Source organism: Leptonychotes weddellii, chromosome 10, assembly GCF_054177405.1.
Source record: "Leptonychotes weddellii isolate Sample4059 chromosome 10, ASM5417740v2, whole genome shotgun sequence".
NCBI lineage: Eukaryota > Metazoa > Chordata > Mammalia > Carnivora > Phocidae > Leptonychotes > Leptonychotes weddellii.
In genome coordinates, this window is record NC_138378.1 from 39,901,314 (window position 1) to 39,917,826 (window position 16,513).

The 16,513-nt window shown below is 38.0% G+C and overlaps 1 protein-coding gene across 9 annotated transcripts in view; it reads right to left on the reverse strand.

The window, feature by feature from the left end:
- Positions 1-16,513, reverse strand: part of RALGAPA2 (Ral GTPase activating protein catalytic subunit alpha 2) — a 308,387-nt gene that overhangs the window by 177,052 nt on the left and 114,822 nt on the right. For 8 of the 9 annotated variants that reach the window (XM_081831950.1, XM_081831942.1, XM_081831943.1 and 5 more), the window contains 4 exons: positions 12,742-12,876; positions 11,160-11,257; positions 6,123-6,213; positions 4,539-4,715 (listed from right to left, as the gene is read on the reverse strand). In XM_081831950.1, the coding sequence (XP_081688076.1) occupies positions 4,539-4,715; positions 6,123-6,213; positions 11,160-11,257; positions 12,742-12,876 (501 nt within the window). The remainder of the gene's footprint in view (positions 1-4,538; positions 4,716-6,122; positions 6,214-11,159; positions 11,258-12,741; positions 12,877-16,513) is intronic. The other variant, XM_081831946.1, reaches the window with a different exon arrangement.

The window sequence follows — 16,513 nt, forward strand, 5'->3', positions numbered from 1 at the left end:
AGACGATGGACTCTGAAAAACAAACTGAGGGTTCTAGAGGGGAGGGGGGTGGGAGGATGGGTTGGCCTGGTGGTGGGTATTGAGGAGGGCACGTTCTGCATGGAGCACTGGGTGTTATGCACAAACAATGAATCATGGAACACTTCATCTAGAACTAATGATGTAATGTATGGGGATTAACATAAGAATAAAAAAAAAGGTTAAAATTTAATTTGTTTTTTAAATTTTAAAATTCTTTTTTTTTTAAATTTTATTATGTTATGTCACCATACATCATTAGTTTTTGATGTGGTGATCCACGATCCATTGTTTTCATATAACACCCAGTGCTCCATGCAATTTCTGTTTTTAACTAAATAATACAGTAGCCTGCAACTTAAAGCTTATTCAGTTATTGATTCAAGTATTTATTGAATGTTCTCTCCTGCTATGCACCATTCTAGGAGTCAAGAATCTGCTGTGACCACAACTGACAACCCCTCACTCCTAAAGCTTATATTCCAGTGGGGTAATACCAAAGAGCCTCCTTCAAATAAACTAAATATGTTTGATACAATATCTTACTGAGTCTTATCTTAAAATGTATCACTGACCTGACAGACACCTGGAAAGGAAAGAGCACCAAAGCTGGCTTGTACCCTTTGGAGTTCTGTAAACCTTTGGAATTCTTAAAGTTTTTCTGATAATGAAAAAATCTTAAGTATGCCAAAGTTGAATTAATGATTGATATTTTTCTCATTGATATTGATTGATAATGATGGATGGCTTTTTTTTTATCTTGATTAAGAAAATCTTCCCTAACTCAAGGTCTTAGATATGTTTTTAGAAAATGTTTTCTTCTAAAAGTTTTAAAATCTTTTCACATTTCAGTATTCTATCCATCTGTGAGCATGGTGTGAGGTAGGAATTCTATTTAGTTTTTCTCCGTATGGCTAAATACTTGTCCACAGGCATTTGTTGAAGAATATATTCTTTCCTTGTCAGATCTGGAATGCCAAGTCTTTCATATATCACAATTCCATGCCTGTGTGGATTCAGTATGTATTTTATATTCCATTCCATTAGTCTTAGTTGTCTATCCCTGTGATTAAAGCTTTCTTTAAAAAACTGTAACACTTATCTACTGCTTGTGGCTATCAGGATAAATGTCTTCTGTCTTCTTGGTAAGCTCTTAAGTCAGACACGGCTATGACTTATTCATCTTTTTATTTCTTATAGCATAAATATCAATATTTCGAGATTGTAAATTATTTGCTAAAAAAGAGATGAGGTCAATAGCAATACTGCTTCCTAGCTATAAAGTCATAAATATTTCCCTCCAAAATCATGACCTCAACAGAGCAAAATTTATGTATGTATTAGCTATATTTTATTATTTTCTGTATTCTTGATGCTCTGCCATCTAGGGTTTTCCTGACCAGGAAGAGACTGCCCCTCCCAGGGTTAGTTAACTCCTAGAGATAGCAAACAGTTCATGTGTCTTTCATACGTAAACCCACCAATCCAACACTCATACTTCCCAACTACCTCCTTTATCTAGCTGCTACACATCAAAGCCTAAGCACCCCACGATCAGGAACCAGGCAACCAGTCAATGTTCCAAAATCAGCTGAATTTATTCAAACTAGCCAATCCTAAATGTGCTTCACCAGTCTGGCCTTGAAAAGACAATAAAGGATGTTGCCCATGTTTCCTTCTCTCTCCCCTCTCCTGATCAATCCTGATGCTTCCCCATGTGTCTCCCCCACCTTGCCCCAGCATAGCATACCATGGCCCTGTTTCTACGGACCTATGAGTATAAACTTGTTCCTTCACAACAATCATTTCCATGTCTTCATGTCTTGCCATACTTGATTAAAACAAATCCCCATTTTGAAATGAAGAAAAATAAATTTAGCTGTTATTTTCAGGAAACATGTAATAATGTAAACAAGAAAACAAATATAAAACTATTAGCTTGCCAGTGATGAAGGAATTCAAGATTTCAGAAGCAGTTTATTATCCTAAATATTTGATAACTGGTAGGATTATTCAATGAGAAAGAAGGAAACACTCAAATTGTTTGATCATTCTCTTTGCATGTCCTAAAGATCAGGCTAACATGAGTTTTATTTCGTACATTTATGAAGAAATTGTTCTCTTAAGAACAGAAAGTTAAATTCAGAACTGTGATAATCCTTAAACCTTATCATATTACAGTTTGTCCTTTTCACAGATGACAAGATGAACTATTGAACTGAGTGTACTGAGTCTCTATATTAGTATTTCAAAGAAGAACAAAGTATTTGGAGGAGTTAATCACAACATAGAGTGCATTATATAAAATTACCTCACACAAGTTTATTAAATTGACCTGTCCCATGCATACTCTAAAATGGGATCAAAACTAATCTTTCCAAAGGACAAAAGAAGTAGGTACCCAATTTTCTTTCTTTTCAATAAAAATAATTAAAACTAGTTCTTGTTTAAGTAAATTCAACTTACTGAAAATTCACTATTGCCTTTGACAGTATTACGATGATGATTTCCCTTGGATAATCTGTATACTGGACCCAAAGAAGCCATTTATTTCATAAATATATAAATAATTCTCAAATGGTTTAAAGGGGGTTGCAGTTGTAATTTGAACAGCAATGCAGTAGAAAGGAGTATACATAGCGCTGCACTGGAGTCAAAACACTCTGGAAGCCAGTTCCAACTCTGGCAATTACTTTCCAGACAGACAATATGATTTCTCTGTGTCCCGGTTTCTCCATTTCTAACGCAACATTTATAAGACTTGGACTGCTTACCATCCAGAATCAGAGAAGATGACTCAAAATTCTTTGTAAACTGTTAAATCCCTTACAAATTTATAGTATTATTATTTAAAATTATTACATATATCTATATATCATTATATGTAAAAAATTTTAACTCGGTTTTAAAAGAATCAAAAATTTGAGAAGCACAAATTGCTATCCAATAATTTATAAAACTAAGCACATGATTTTGCCAATCATTTTCTCACTGACTCTGCAAAGCTTCTACCATTGGCAGCTTTGAATACATAAACCAAAGATGTCCACTGTCTTTTAAGGACAGCACTGCAATATTATAAGGCAATGCATTATTCACTTATGGCTAAATGGTTTGTTTTTCTTCGTTCATGAATCTATTCTATTATTAAAATACCACACATTAAATACACATTAAGATCATACATCTTGGTCTTATCTATCTCACAGATAAACGATTTTACTCAACACCATTTTTCTATGTAAATTTTATAAAGTTTTGATGTTACTCCATCAGCAATTTCCAGGAACATTAGAGACTAGTTAAATTTTATAAAATAATTAATGAAAACCAAAGTTTGCCTGGTTAAAAAAAAACTAAGGCAAAATTTTAGACTTTACTTATAATTTTAAAATGATTTTTAGCATTTTAATAGCACTTTTTACTCAACTTGTGCTTTCTAGCTTGTTGTTGTTTTCCTAAAAGGTATCTGCACATAAGCATGAATATGGTAGGCCAGGAAGGACTTGTGTGTGTGTGTGTGCGTGCACGCACACGCACGCATGTGTATAGCTAAAACTGCAGAGCGCTTCCACATGCACTGTTCTGTGCACCTGGCTTATGTGTTTACATATTTATTCCTCCAACAATCTTATAATAGGGACTATTACTCTCTATATTTTACAAAATTGACAGAGAGATTAACTTGCTCAAGGCCACCCAACAAAGCCTGGATGCAGATCCAGAAAGTTTGCCTCTGTAGTCCATTCATGAATCTTAAAAATACATTACTCAGGGGAGAAAAGTAGCAAAAAACACAGAATATGATATCATTTTTTAGAAGTCTAAAATCTAAATGACATGATACATGGTTTCAGGATGCAGATATATGTGGTTACACTATAAAGAAATCAAGGGAATTATTATTGAATAAATTGGGGCACCTAGGGCAACTGGATGAGGAAAGAAGGGAAGGGACTTGAGAAGGGCCTACAGAGAACTTCACTGGTGTGGGAGCCATTCTATTTCTTAGGTTGGGTAGCAGGCTCACACGTGATCATTTTATTACTGTGGCCCATAACTTACATATAGGTCACAACTTACCTTGTATGTGTCAAACATTTTATTGTAAAAATTAAAGAAAATATTAATCAATAAGCTATTCAGACTCTCTGACTTATTCTGGATTTGTGATACATGTGAGTTGGATAAATCACTCTTCTGTTTCCAGAGTCAAGCAAATTTGGTCAGGGATGGCAAAGGCTTGGCATGAGTATCATCACTCGCTCCCATGGTGGACAGTGGTCGTCAGCATGGCCTGCTTCCTCCTGTGTCTGACCACTGTTTTAGGATCTTTTCCACACTGGACTCGGAGAATTCATGACTGATTATGTACAGGTGGTTGGGGCTGCCACATCAATTTGGCTGGAGGTAGCACCCCATCATCATTGTGCTAAAGGATTCCTAGAATTCTTGCAACTGGGAAGCTCTGGGATTCCCAACTGGTCACACTGGTGCCTCTTTTTCAAAGATGCAGTTACCTGTTAAGTTCGAAGCATCGGTGGGACTCAGTTGTAACCAATGGCGGGCATCGGAGTCAGTCACACCATCTGTGGGAGTGTTCAGTTCTGGGTCTTCCTCACAGGTTGGCCATGGGCTCATGGACAGCTCTGCCTCATTGTTATAGCCTAGAGCTGTGTCACTGCTGATACCTTCACCTGGCACAATGGAAGAACCGAAGTCTGAGATAATAAATAGCTGCAAATCAGAATGTTCCCAATCACCAACATGCAAGTAACTAAACAGCTGATACAGCAGGAATCGTTCAGGGGATGGGGGCTCAAAAGCTGACATTGTGGGGATCTTGGTCACAAACAAAGCTCCTAGGTGCAGGGCATTAATGGTCATTATGAGCTCCCCTACGTATTACCAAGTGACAATCTTTTCAAGGGAGTCTTCAATTCAGTTATCCCATATCCCCAAAAGATTACATCAAGTCGTTCAGCTTTCTACTGCAACCTACTCAACTACGAAAGGGCACAGGTGGAAGAAGATGATGGGAATTCCTTTCACCACAAATGCAAGTTTATTCTACCAGCTACAAGAGCCTAAGGATGCTTTTTACCTTGAGTTCAATGTTTAGACCTAAACCCAGTGTGAATCACCCAGGCTCACTGGGGGATGAGGTGTCCAACTGCAAAAGATTTTCTCCAAAAGAAATTCTCCCCTTTAAACACTAAAAAGTTCTAATTTGTCATAATACAATGATGCTTTCAAAGGCTATTAAGCCTTATAGAGTTATTTAGTCTGACACAAAACAGACCTAGACAGTCTGCTCCTCCAAGTCTTCTGTCTACTTCCTAACAGTTTTATGTGTCTACCCTTCCTGTCTGCTCTTTGCATTCACTGTTGACAGTCCCTCGGCCTTGCTGCTTCTAATCTGCTGTCCTCTCTTCACGTGCCAAGAGCTGCAAGTTGTCCCAGCCACCAGATAAACTGAAAGTTGCCCCAGTAACCAACGTGTCAGGTCCCTACCTTCATCTGCCACAGAACTCCAGCCAACAGGGTCTGAAGGTAGAGCCTAAGAGGAGCTCCTCTGCCTCTACCAAAAGCACCCTAGATCTGCAGGAGTTGTTTACTACGCTTCTGAGAAGGGGGCAGCCAGGCAGCTGACTTCAGGGAAGCAGATTATTAGGGCCATAGTCTACATACAGTATATAATATGTCTAAGGATTTGAATCAAATTTCATTTTTTAAATACTTATACCATTGACCTCAATGTACTTCTGAAGCATTTTGCTCCTAGCCTGTGGGAACTTTCTGGGGAAGATCACTTTTCCTTCTGGGTCTGTTTGGTCACCCAGCCATTGGCCTTGCTTGTGCCTCTCAGCTGGAGAAAGGCCCAGGGTGGAATGACAGGCCTCTATGGCACACATAATGGACTGGATCTGTTTTACTGCACATGTGTACCGTCCATCAATCCTGGGATTCCAGGAATAAAAATGTCCCATTTCACAACCATGTCTCCTCAAAGGATAAGATATCGTACAAGTCAGAAAGTAGAAGAAAACAAAATAGATGACTCTGAAGTTGGATGAACAGAGACTGCATTTCCTGGAACTTACTCTTCTGTGTTTCCTTACATTTTCCTTGCGTCTGCTGCAAATCATCTTTTAAATCCAATTCAGCAGGGCTGCTGCTTCTTCGAACTAAGATCTTCAGACAAAAAGAAATAATACATTTGTGACAGGAAAGTTCTAATTTTTATAAGACTGTTAAGTTTCTAGTTCGCATTTCTAAAGAAAAAGAAACAATAATAATAGCAACAAAAAACTGAATGATGTTTTCCATTTGAAGGATATGTGTTCACAAATTACTATAATTGAATTACAAATTACTCAAGATCTGAAATTTTTGGCTTCTCCTTTGTCAAGTGACATCCAATTAAACTGATCTACTGAGAAGGGACGCCAGTTTCTATGGAAATAATTTATTTTAAAGTTTTATTTGTACCTCTGCTTGAGCACACATACATAGTGAAACCAATTCTGCAGAAGGCCTGAGCTGCCCAGGAATGGTGAGGATGCTGGCAGGGAAGGTGTAAACTCTACCCAGACATCTAAAGGTCGCTCAGTGGCTCCTTGTTAAATATGCAACAGACTTTTCTGAGCACCACTCCACACTAAACCTTGTGCTAAATAGAGAGGACTAAAACATTTGGAGGCAATCTGTATGCTCTGAAATTTATAACTTGCTTGGAGAGACAAAACATACACATTACACAAAATGATTACAGGGTACATAAGCAAAATATGCAAGTAAACTCTCTCTAAAAGGTATGCAGAATAAAGTGTTACCTTAATTGGCTCACAGTTACAGGAGAGCTGTTCAAGAAGGCAACAGACATGAAGTGGTAGAGAGAAGGCAGGAGGGGATTCAAGGCAGGAAGCACTGAGTAGTAATCAGCAAGTTCTATGTGCAGGAAAAGAAGCTGATTATATAGCAGGCCATGCAAGGCAGTCAGGTGAAGAAGGAAAATGTTAAGAAGAAAATGCAGACCACCTTCTAAAAGAGGTAGCTGCCAACTGGCCTTCAACATCAGGCTTACAAATTTCAACCCAATATTGACAAAACGAGCAACTGTATGTTCCAGACAATAGTTTACTGTGATTAAAAATATAACTAGAAAGATAAGTCTAGTACTTATTTGTGGGATAGATTAAAATTAAGAAGAAAATTGCTATGGAATTGTTATAGTGATTAAGGAATGAGAGGATAAGGCTTTTGACAGTGGAAAAGGAGAAGAAAAGACAAATAAGAAAATGCTGTAGAATGACAGACAAGAGCTTATATGAGAGCTGTATATGAGAGTGGAGGAAAATTAAATCACAAAAGGATATGAATCTAGGGGACTATGAGAACAATGGTAATGAAGGAAGGAAGGAAGGATAGGAAGAAGGAAAGAAGGAAGCATAAGAACAAAGGAACTTGAGAAGATTTCTGATATTTTAATTTTCATCTTTGGGCTAAATATCCAAAGCAAATGTATTGTAAGTGGGCACCATAACTCCAGGACTAATGAGATAGAGGAGAAAGTAAGGAATGAAGATGTAGTATTTAAGGTCCTCCATGGCAAAGTGCATAAAAAACCTGGGGTCCAATGAGCAAACGAAAGGGAAGACTACTAAACAAGCAAACAAATGAAAAGGAGGAGCTGAGATGTATAATTAAAAGACAGAATAATTATGAAGCTAAAACACAGAAGTAGGTCATGGATTAATTATTCAGAAGACTAACACCACATGAAAAAATATTACCCAGCCTTAAAGAAGGATGATATATACCTAACGTGATAATAGAAATATACCCAGGATCTTTCCTTAACTAAAAAGCAGAATGCGGGCACTTCTGCTTCTGACTACATGAGAGATGCAATTTCCTCCAGCTACAGAACTAGATTTTACATCAAAATTTTAGGCTCACAGGAAGTAGAATAAACCTCCTCCCAGTGATCCACAATTCCCCCCCCCACCCCCCAAAGTGAGCAGAAACCAGAGCAGTGAAAAGGGGCTGCCATAAGGGTAAATCTAGTATTACCACTGCCAGTGGCAAAAGGACCAAGAGTCCAGGATTAAAGAAGCACTCCTTGGTTCCTGGAAGAAACAAATGCACACGTTCTGGGGAAACTCCATCACTTCAGACATCCAGGTTTTCTGTAGATTAAGACCCATCAGCTAGGAACTCAAAATCAAAGATCACCCAACACCCAAGGAAATAAATCATCATGTACAAGAGTCTCAGAAACAGTAAATATCAGACTTAGACCCCATCCCCACCCCTAAGGATTTCAGATAATCAGAAAAAGAATTTAGAATTGTAATTTGTGGCTATTTTAAAGGAATAAAAGATGGGAATCACAAAAGTGAGCAACAAGAGATTATTAGAAATTACAAGAAATGCTTGAAAAGAATTAACCAGAAGCAAAAGTCATAATTGTTGAACTAAAAAACTCAGTGGAAGTATTAAATAGCCAACTCCATATTCAGTAAAGAGAGAACTGTCAAAGTGAATGAAAGACAGATCTGATGAATTACCCAGAATGTAGAAGACAGCCAAGAAGAGTGGAAAATATGAAAGGAGATAAGAACATGGAAGATAAAAATGAGAAAGTCTAAATGTATTTCTCCTAAAAATTCCAGAAAAAAAAGAGCTGAAAGAACAAAAAAGAGGCAATATTTGAAGAAATTATTATCAAGAATTTTCCAAAAACAATGGAAGAGCAAGCATTCACAGATGCATGGCATATAGCATATACAGAAAGGACAAATGTATAAACCAAAAGAAAATGCACCTAAATATAATGCAGGAAGACCGAAGGACAAGGACAAAAAACAGCAAAAACAACAACTAGACAGAATGGACAGAAGAACTCTCAATAGCAACAATGAAAGACAAAAGATAGTAGAAAATTAGCTTTCAATAGAAAGTGGGAGGAAGGGAGAAAGAAATAGGGGAACTATAGTAATTAAGATATTATACTACTGTCTGGAGAGACAAAGTAACTGATGAGTCAAGATAAGTATATATGAGAGAAAGGTTCATTTCAGATCAATGAAGGCAAAATGAATTCAATAAATGGGACCCAGGACAAGTGGTGATCCATGTGGGAAAAAATAAAATAAAATTAGATCCTACCTCACTCCATAAACAGAATCAATTCCAGATGGATGAAAGACCTAAATGTGTAGAGCAAAACTGAAACACTTATATTCTTATGCTTGTAGAGTTGGCATTTTAAGATTTTCATAAAACCTAACCATAAAAATGATTAACAAAAATACCCAAATTAAGAACTTCTGTTCATCAAAAGACACGCTTGAGAGAGTGAAAATATAAGCCACGTGCTGGAAAAAGATATTTGCCAGATATATAACCAAAATAGGATCAGTCTTCAGACTGTATAAAGAATTAGTACAAATAAAAGAGAAAAAGACAAATAAAAAATTAATAGGAAAATGGCAAATACATCACATGAAACACACATGGTCAATCAACATGTGGAAAGATTTTAAACTTTATTAGTCTGAGAAATGCAAAATAAAATGAGATCCCATTTTCACCCATCTGACTCATCAAAATTTTTAAATCTGACAATAGCAAGTATTGATGTGGATGAATGGGAACTCTTAACACATTGCTGACAGAAATATAAGTGGTGTAATCACTTCGAAAAACACACATTCTCTCGTTAAGAACATTCTTCTACTTTGGGACGCCTGGGTGGCTCAGTCGGTTAAGCGTCTGCCTTCGGCTCAGGTCATGATCCCAGGGTCCTGGGATCGAGTCCCACATCGGGCTCCCTGCTCCGCGGGGAGCCTGCTTCTCCCTCTGCCTCTGCCTCTCTCTCTCTCTGTCTCTCATGAATAAATAAATAAAATCTTTAAAAAAAAAAAAAAAGAACATTCTTCTACTTTATGTCTCATTAATTCCACTCCTAGTCACCGTAAAGAAAATCTTAAACATGTAGATCTTGAAACATATACAAGAATGTACATAACTGCATTTTTCATTAAAAAAAAAGTTGCAACAACCTAAATGTCCATCAACAAGAGTATGGAAAAATAAATTGTGGCTTATTCACAGTGGATTGTCATACAGCAGAGAAAAGAGGCTATATGCCACAATGTTGATAAATCTTAAAAATACATAACTGAGTAAACAAAGCAATAATATCCTTTAATAAAGTTTAAAAATAAGGAAAACTAAAGGATATAGTGTTTGGAAATACATCATATAGAGCAAAACTACAGAGCAAAGCAAGGACATGATAAACACAAAGCCAACATATTGCTATTCTCTAAGGGGACAAGGAAAGAACCTATAGGTCAAAGCAACGGCACCGGAAAAATTCTAGTTCTGAAACTGGGCAGTGGGTATGTAGGTGTTTATTTGGTTGTTGAAATATACATACACATATATACATAATATACATACATAAACTGGTATATGCCCTTTTAAAAAATAAAGACAGAAAAACTTAACACTGGTTATCTTCTAGGCAGGGAGGACTAGGAAGCGGCCTTCTCTGTTTATTTTGCACCTTTCTGTGATGTTTGAGTTTTCCATTAATATATACTACATGTTTTTTAAAAATGACTAAGCAGGAGTTACCTGCACACATGAGATATGGGTTACTTTTTAATGTTCTTCTTTATACTTTATATTTGGTCTAAAAAAAAAAACCAATAAATGCTATTTTACATTTTCTAAAAAAGAAATCATAACTGATCTTTGCAAAAACTCACTTATCTAGCAACTCACGTCAGGTGGAGCATACCACCTAAAGCAGTTATCAGGAACAGGGAATCTGAGTATGTTTGACAGGCAAGGATACCTGCTTAAAAATATTGAGTGCTACGTACAGACCAGAAGGTAAATTCCATTTTCATGCTAATTTTTTTCTATTTTTGTGATGTGACTATAATTTTACACAGAAAGCAAGCCTTTAAGAGATCTCAATAACCAATCACCAATCGCCAATAATCCATCTAAAGGGAGAAATGTTTTAAAAGAAAGTATCGCTGCTACTAATAAATTTACTTTGCCAATAATTTATATGCTTATTTTTAATAACAAACTGATACAGTTCAAAAATATCTTACTGTTATTCCTTCATGTTCTTTCTTCACATGTCCTTTGTTTTCTTGAACAGGCTTAGACTCTGAAGAACTCAAAGTCTGTACATTTTCTACCTTTTGACCTAGAGATTTGGGGGAAAAATTTACAAAATAAAATTTCAGATGATAAAATTAGAACAGGATTTTTATATATAAGTAATTAATCAAATTTAGATATTCTAGGATATGTAAAAACAGGAGTTATGGATCTGGCAAACTGGTAGCCTATGGGTCAAGTCTACTCTATAGAATCTTTGACCCACAGAGAGCTTTTAAGAGAGTGGATTGAATGCTATTCACTGTAGCCAACAGGTCCACTTAGCACATTAAGTTGGCACAAGGGAGGGCAACAAGAGCTCTCCTGGGGGCCTTCAGAAAGGGATCTCAGAGGAAAGTTACCTGAGTTGGGCGGGTGAACTGACAGGAAAATAGAGCGGTACAGTGGCTCAGTATTACTCAAGAATAAAGATTGGGGAGAGAAAGCAAAAATAACCAGTATCAGTAATAAAAAAGGGAATATCACCACACAGCCTGTAAAATTTCAAATGATCATAAGAGGCCAATAAATTTGAAAAAAAAATACATCAATGGAACAAACTCCTAGAAAAAAAATCTTAATCTAAATCAAAATAGGAAAAGGGAAATCTTAATAGCCTTAAAATGATTTATAAATTTGAATGGTATTTTAAAATCTTCCTAGAAGAAAACTTCAGGCAACTGGTGGATTCTATCAAATATTTCAGGGGGGAAAACAATCACAACAGTTTTACACAAAACCTTTCGGAGAATAGAAAATCTTTCAGATAATACATCTCTCGAGTTATTTCTTAATTGTGTTTTCTTATTTCAAGAAGATTTCTAAGAGGGAACACTTACCTAGTCTTTTGATGAGGCTATGAGATAACTTGTTGATAAAGAAGCTGGTTTATTTCTTACTTAACCGATGAAACTAGAATTAAATGATAAGCACGCTCACTGGCACCAGACACAACTAAAACATGCGCTTTCCCTGAAAAACATGTCGTTCACTGTTTTCAGGTCTAGCCATCTGCCTCTTTGCTTCCACGTCCTGTTTTGCTGAAAGGTGTCGGAGACACTGTGTAGATGGATGTTATCACAAATTATTGTCTTCAACCTCAGCAGAGGCCACAAGCTGCTAATAAACTTTCTCACAAGTTTGGCCAGTTGTCCGTGCTCACCATCAACTTTTATGGCTCTCCTCACACAGCCCTTTCCCACATGCCCCTCCCCTGCCTCCCCTAACTTTGCTGCTCTCCCTGACCCTGTGGTGTAGCATTCTCTGCTTCCCACCTACTGCAGCCCCTCCAGACTTCTCTCCAGTCCTCAAACAGGCTGCTCTTAAAAGAGCTGCACCTAACTATATATAATTTACATAAATGTAGTAAAATAAACAGTGAAAATATTTCATTGCCAGAAGTCACATCCTTGCAATCAACTTAGAAAGAAGGTTCCCTTTAGGGTGAGAATAAATGCAGAACGCAATCTGGTGTGCAGCTCCTTCCCACCAGGATCTGCAGTCCTGTTAGGAAGTGCAGCTACTCCGTACCCTGTGGAGAGTCTGAGCACGGCGGCTCCATGACGTCAGGCGTGCTGCTACTCCGCATGATGTGCGGCTGCTCTGCCACCAGGCAGCCAGATTCGGCGGCAGGTGCATTTTCTGACTGCTGACATTCTTCCACTTCTGTGGGCATGAACACAAAACATGCGGAGATGTATTTCAATATTTTTAAAAATAATTTCACCACTTGAACCAACCGATTCTAAAACTGTAGTTTTAGATACTTCCCCCCCAAAATTACACAGTAAGATAATCTGCATTTACATCGTAAAGTTTTCTACACTTGTTAACAGTAATATTCCACTCCAAGAATACATTTTAAGTTCTGCAAAGCATTTTGTTTTTCCAAGTCAAGGAAAAAAAAGAGAAAAAGCTGCAGAAATGGTTGAGAACTATAAAAGTCACTTGGAATTCTAGGGACAGGCATGCCAAGGAATGAGAGAATGAAGCGATACACGGAACAGGAATTTACATTTGAGGAGAGCAGCAAGTCACACACACACCCCTCTCTAGGAAATGGGAATTTCAACTCTATTATTCCTTTTAACAGATAAATGCACAACTGTCCAAAATAAAATACTGTAATTATTTAATAGCTTATAACACCAAATGCGAAGCTGAATTAATCACTAAAGTACAAAAATGACCCACTGGTATTTTTAGAGAATCAATACATAAATGCCATAAAGTAGAAAACCACAGATGAGTACTGACCACTGGACAATATCAGCTAGCATTATTACAAAATATATTCTCCTAGAGGATGAGTTCTCTATTCTCTATGTGGCTCCAGAGAGGTCCCTCTAAAATTAAGATCTGCCTGCAATACTTCTCTCCTGCCATGGTCCTCCATCACTGTACAGTCAAGCCCGTGCTCCTCACAGGGAATACAGGGCTACCCCTGACCTCACCCCACAGATGTGACCCCCCCCACAGGAGCTCTCACTCACTTTAGTCTCCAGCAATCCTAGCCCACCTGCACCAGCTGCTCTCTCCCTCCGGCTGCTCACTCCTCCATGCTAACCTCAGACCTGTTCCTGCCTGCCTCCCTGCCTCCTGTGGGGACGCTCCTCCTACAGGACTTGCCATGTGGTCCTGCATAGGAACCCCACCAATGCAGCCCTCAGCAGACTCCACACTCATGCAGAGAGTCATAAAACTTTGTCGATATAGCTAGAACATATTTTCCAAAAATTTTAATTAGCTGAAGTCTCACTCCTTCTAAAAAGAGACAGATCAAAATTCAGCTTGTATCATCTTACCTGGCAGTGTTACCCACTTCCTCACCTGAAATGAGGCTCACTGCCCATGTGCCACCCTCAGTCTAACCTTTTACTCCCAAGACGAGCCAAAGCGCAGGCTCTCCCTAATCAAGAAGCTGTAACGTGGAAGATTCTAAATGTAATACACCGGACTTCAACAAAAGGTTGCTGCTTTATTTTTACTATCCAAATAAAAATTCCATTTTAAAGTACACTTACACAAGTTAAGAGACTTCAAAACTATGAAATTTGTGTAATGCTTCACTTATAATTCAGAGTACCGGGCCACAGTCTAAATTTAGACACTCATGGGAAGCTGAACTCAGGGCATGAGCAAACAAAGGCCAAGGTAGCAAGAACACACAGACCCATTAAAGCACGTCTTTTCCAGGCTGTCTTTGCCCTTCTCTTCTCTTGAATGGCCAAGAACTGTTCATTTTCCCGCAGGGAGACACAAGACATTTATACATGTCTGTGATCTCCCCACATGTCCCCCAGCACAGACTAGGCCCTTTTCACAGGTCTGCTTCTAGGCTCTTTGGCTTTAGGCAACAGAAGCCAGATGATGCCATGGGACCAGCCCCTTCAGGCTGTCTTTATTCATTGTTTATTCTAATTATGCAAGACACTGAAACCTTCTGGGTAGTGTTTATATTTGTTAATGAACCTACTTGTTAATCTAATATCAGTAGGGGGAGCCCAAGAGCTTCCTAATTCTCTAAAAAATAACTGGCAAGTGCCAATTTTTATGGACAGTGGGAAGAGAGGGTTTTATTCACTTAAAATGATGCCAAAAACTGGTAGATGTTGGTTTCTGGGCTAGGAGCAGAAACAAATAAGAGCAAGGCCAACACTGGCAGCATCTTTTTAAAGATAAAGAACATCGCCATCTGGTGGGATACAGGACAGCCACAGCACCATGGCTTCCAAATTCGAGTGTCCCCACCGGTCCTCAACACAACAGACGGGCAAAGAGCCTGCCATCACCAGCTGGTGTGCCTTCCCAACAGACTGGCCTAATGCAGCTTTAAGGCTTTGTTTTTGTAAAACTGTTGGTAGGGACTTCTCAGATGGAGCAAGTCCAAGCCCGCAGAAATCACCAGAAGTGGTAAGGATGGGCGCATCCATGATGAGGGTGGGAAGGAAGAGGAGAATCGCAATGGCAAACGTGGGTTAGGGCTGCAGTACCACTGGTGCCCTGAGCGACTCCTAGAGGCGACTGGTAAGTGATACCGTGCGGAAAAATAAATTCTTCTCTCACAATTAAAGCTCAATTTCCTGATTTGCAAATGTACATTTCTTGGCTTTTTCTCACACTTTCTGCTAAGTATATACTCAATATATGTCTTGCATAATGAGCAAATGAATACAAAAAACATTTTCTTGGTACTTTTTTCTTTTTTTTTTTTTAAACAGTTCTTGAGCTCCCTCTGCTGGCTTTTTATTTGTTAAGAAAGCTCCTTGTTAACGCTGCTCCCATTCCAGTGTCGGCTGGAGCAGCTGCTTTCTCCTAACAAATTAAGACCATTTTAACACTGATATACAAATATCAAGATATAGGATTATCTGATAATCAAAACAGAAATGAACAATCTAAGTTATATAAAAATTACAGTATACATTCTGGTAGATCTAACGAATTCCATTTTGAGTATCACACAATTTGTTTGAATCACTAGCTCAGGCTCACCAAATCATTCACTTTCTCTCAAGCATTGCTAACCCAATAACCCAAATTTTAAAAGTACTAACCTTCTAGCTTCTTGAGAGTGTAAGTTACACACAACACTACTACTAAATCATTGCTTTCTAACACCAGGAAAATGACCAAATTAGAATTACTTCATTTTTTTTCCCACTGAGAGAAAAATCCACATGATTAAATTAAGTGCACAAAGTCTTTAGAAACTTCTCTCTATTCCAGACGTCTGACTACTTTTCAAAGCAATTTCACTCACTCTTTAATCTAAGGCTTCCTTAATCAATCTTATTAAATGAAGTGAGACTCATTCTTCAATTACTAAAATTCTGGGTTCCACTTACCCCTCATACAGGGTTGCAAAGGCAAAATTAATAGTACAATTTCCTTTTAAAGCATGGTACATGATACTGACTTGACCCTATAAAAAACATAAGAGATGTAAGTCAACTCAACATCTTGAGGTTTCTTACGAGGTCCAACTGTGAGCTAGCCCAAACCCAGACAACAAGCACTTCCTGATACTCAGGTACTACCTGCAAGCCTGAGAACCAGAGGCAGAAGCACCTAAACGAGGTTTTCACTTAGGTACCACTGAGTCTCTTTTAGAAAGAGGGAAGATCACTGATCCTCTAATTACAAGTATTACAATGGCCCTAAAACAAAAATAAAATCTATCATCTGCATGGCCTATAAGCACTGATTGAATGATAAATGTGCCAACATAAAAGCAGTTAAAATTGCAAAACAGCTGGAAAGAACTGTTCCCACAAAGGAGAAAGAGGAAAATCACCAAAAC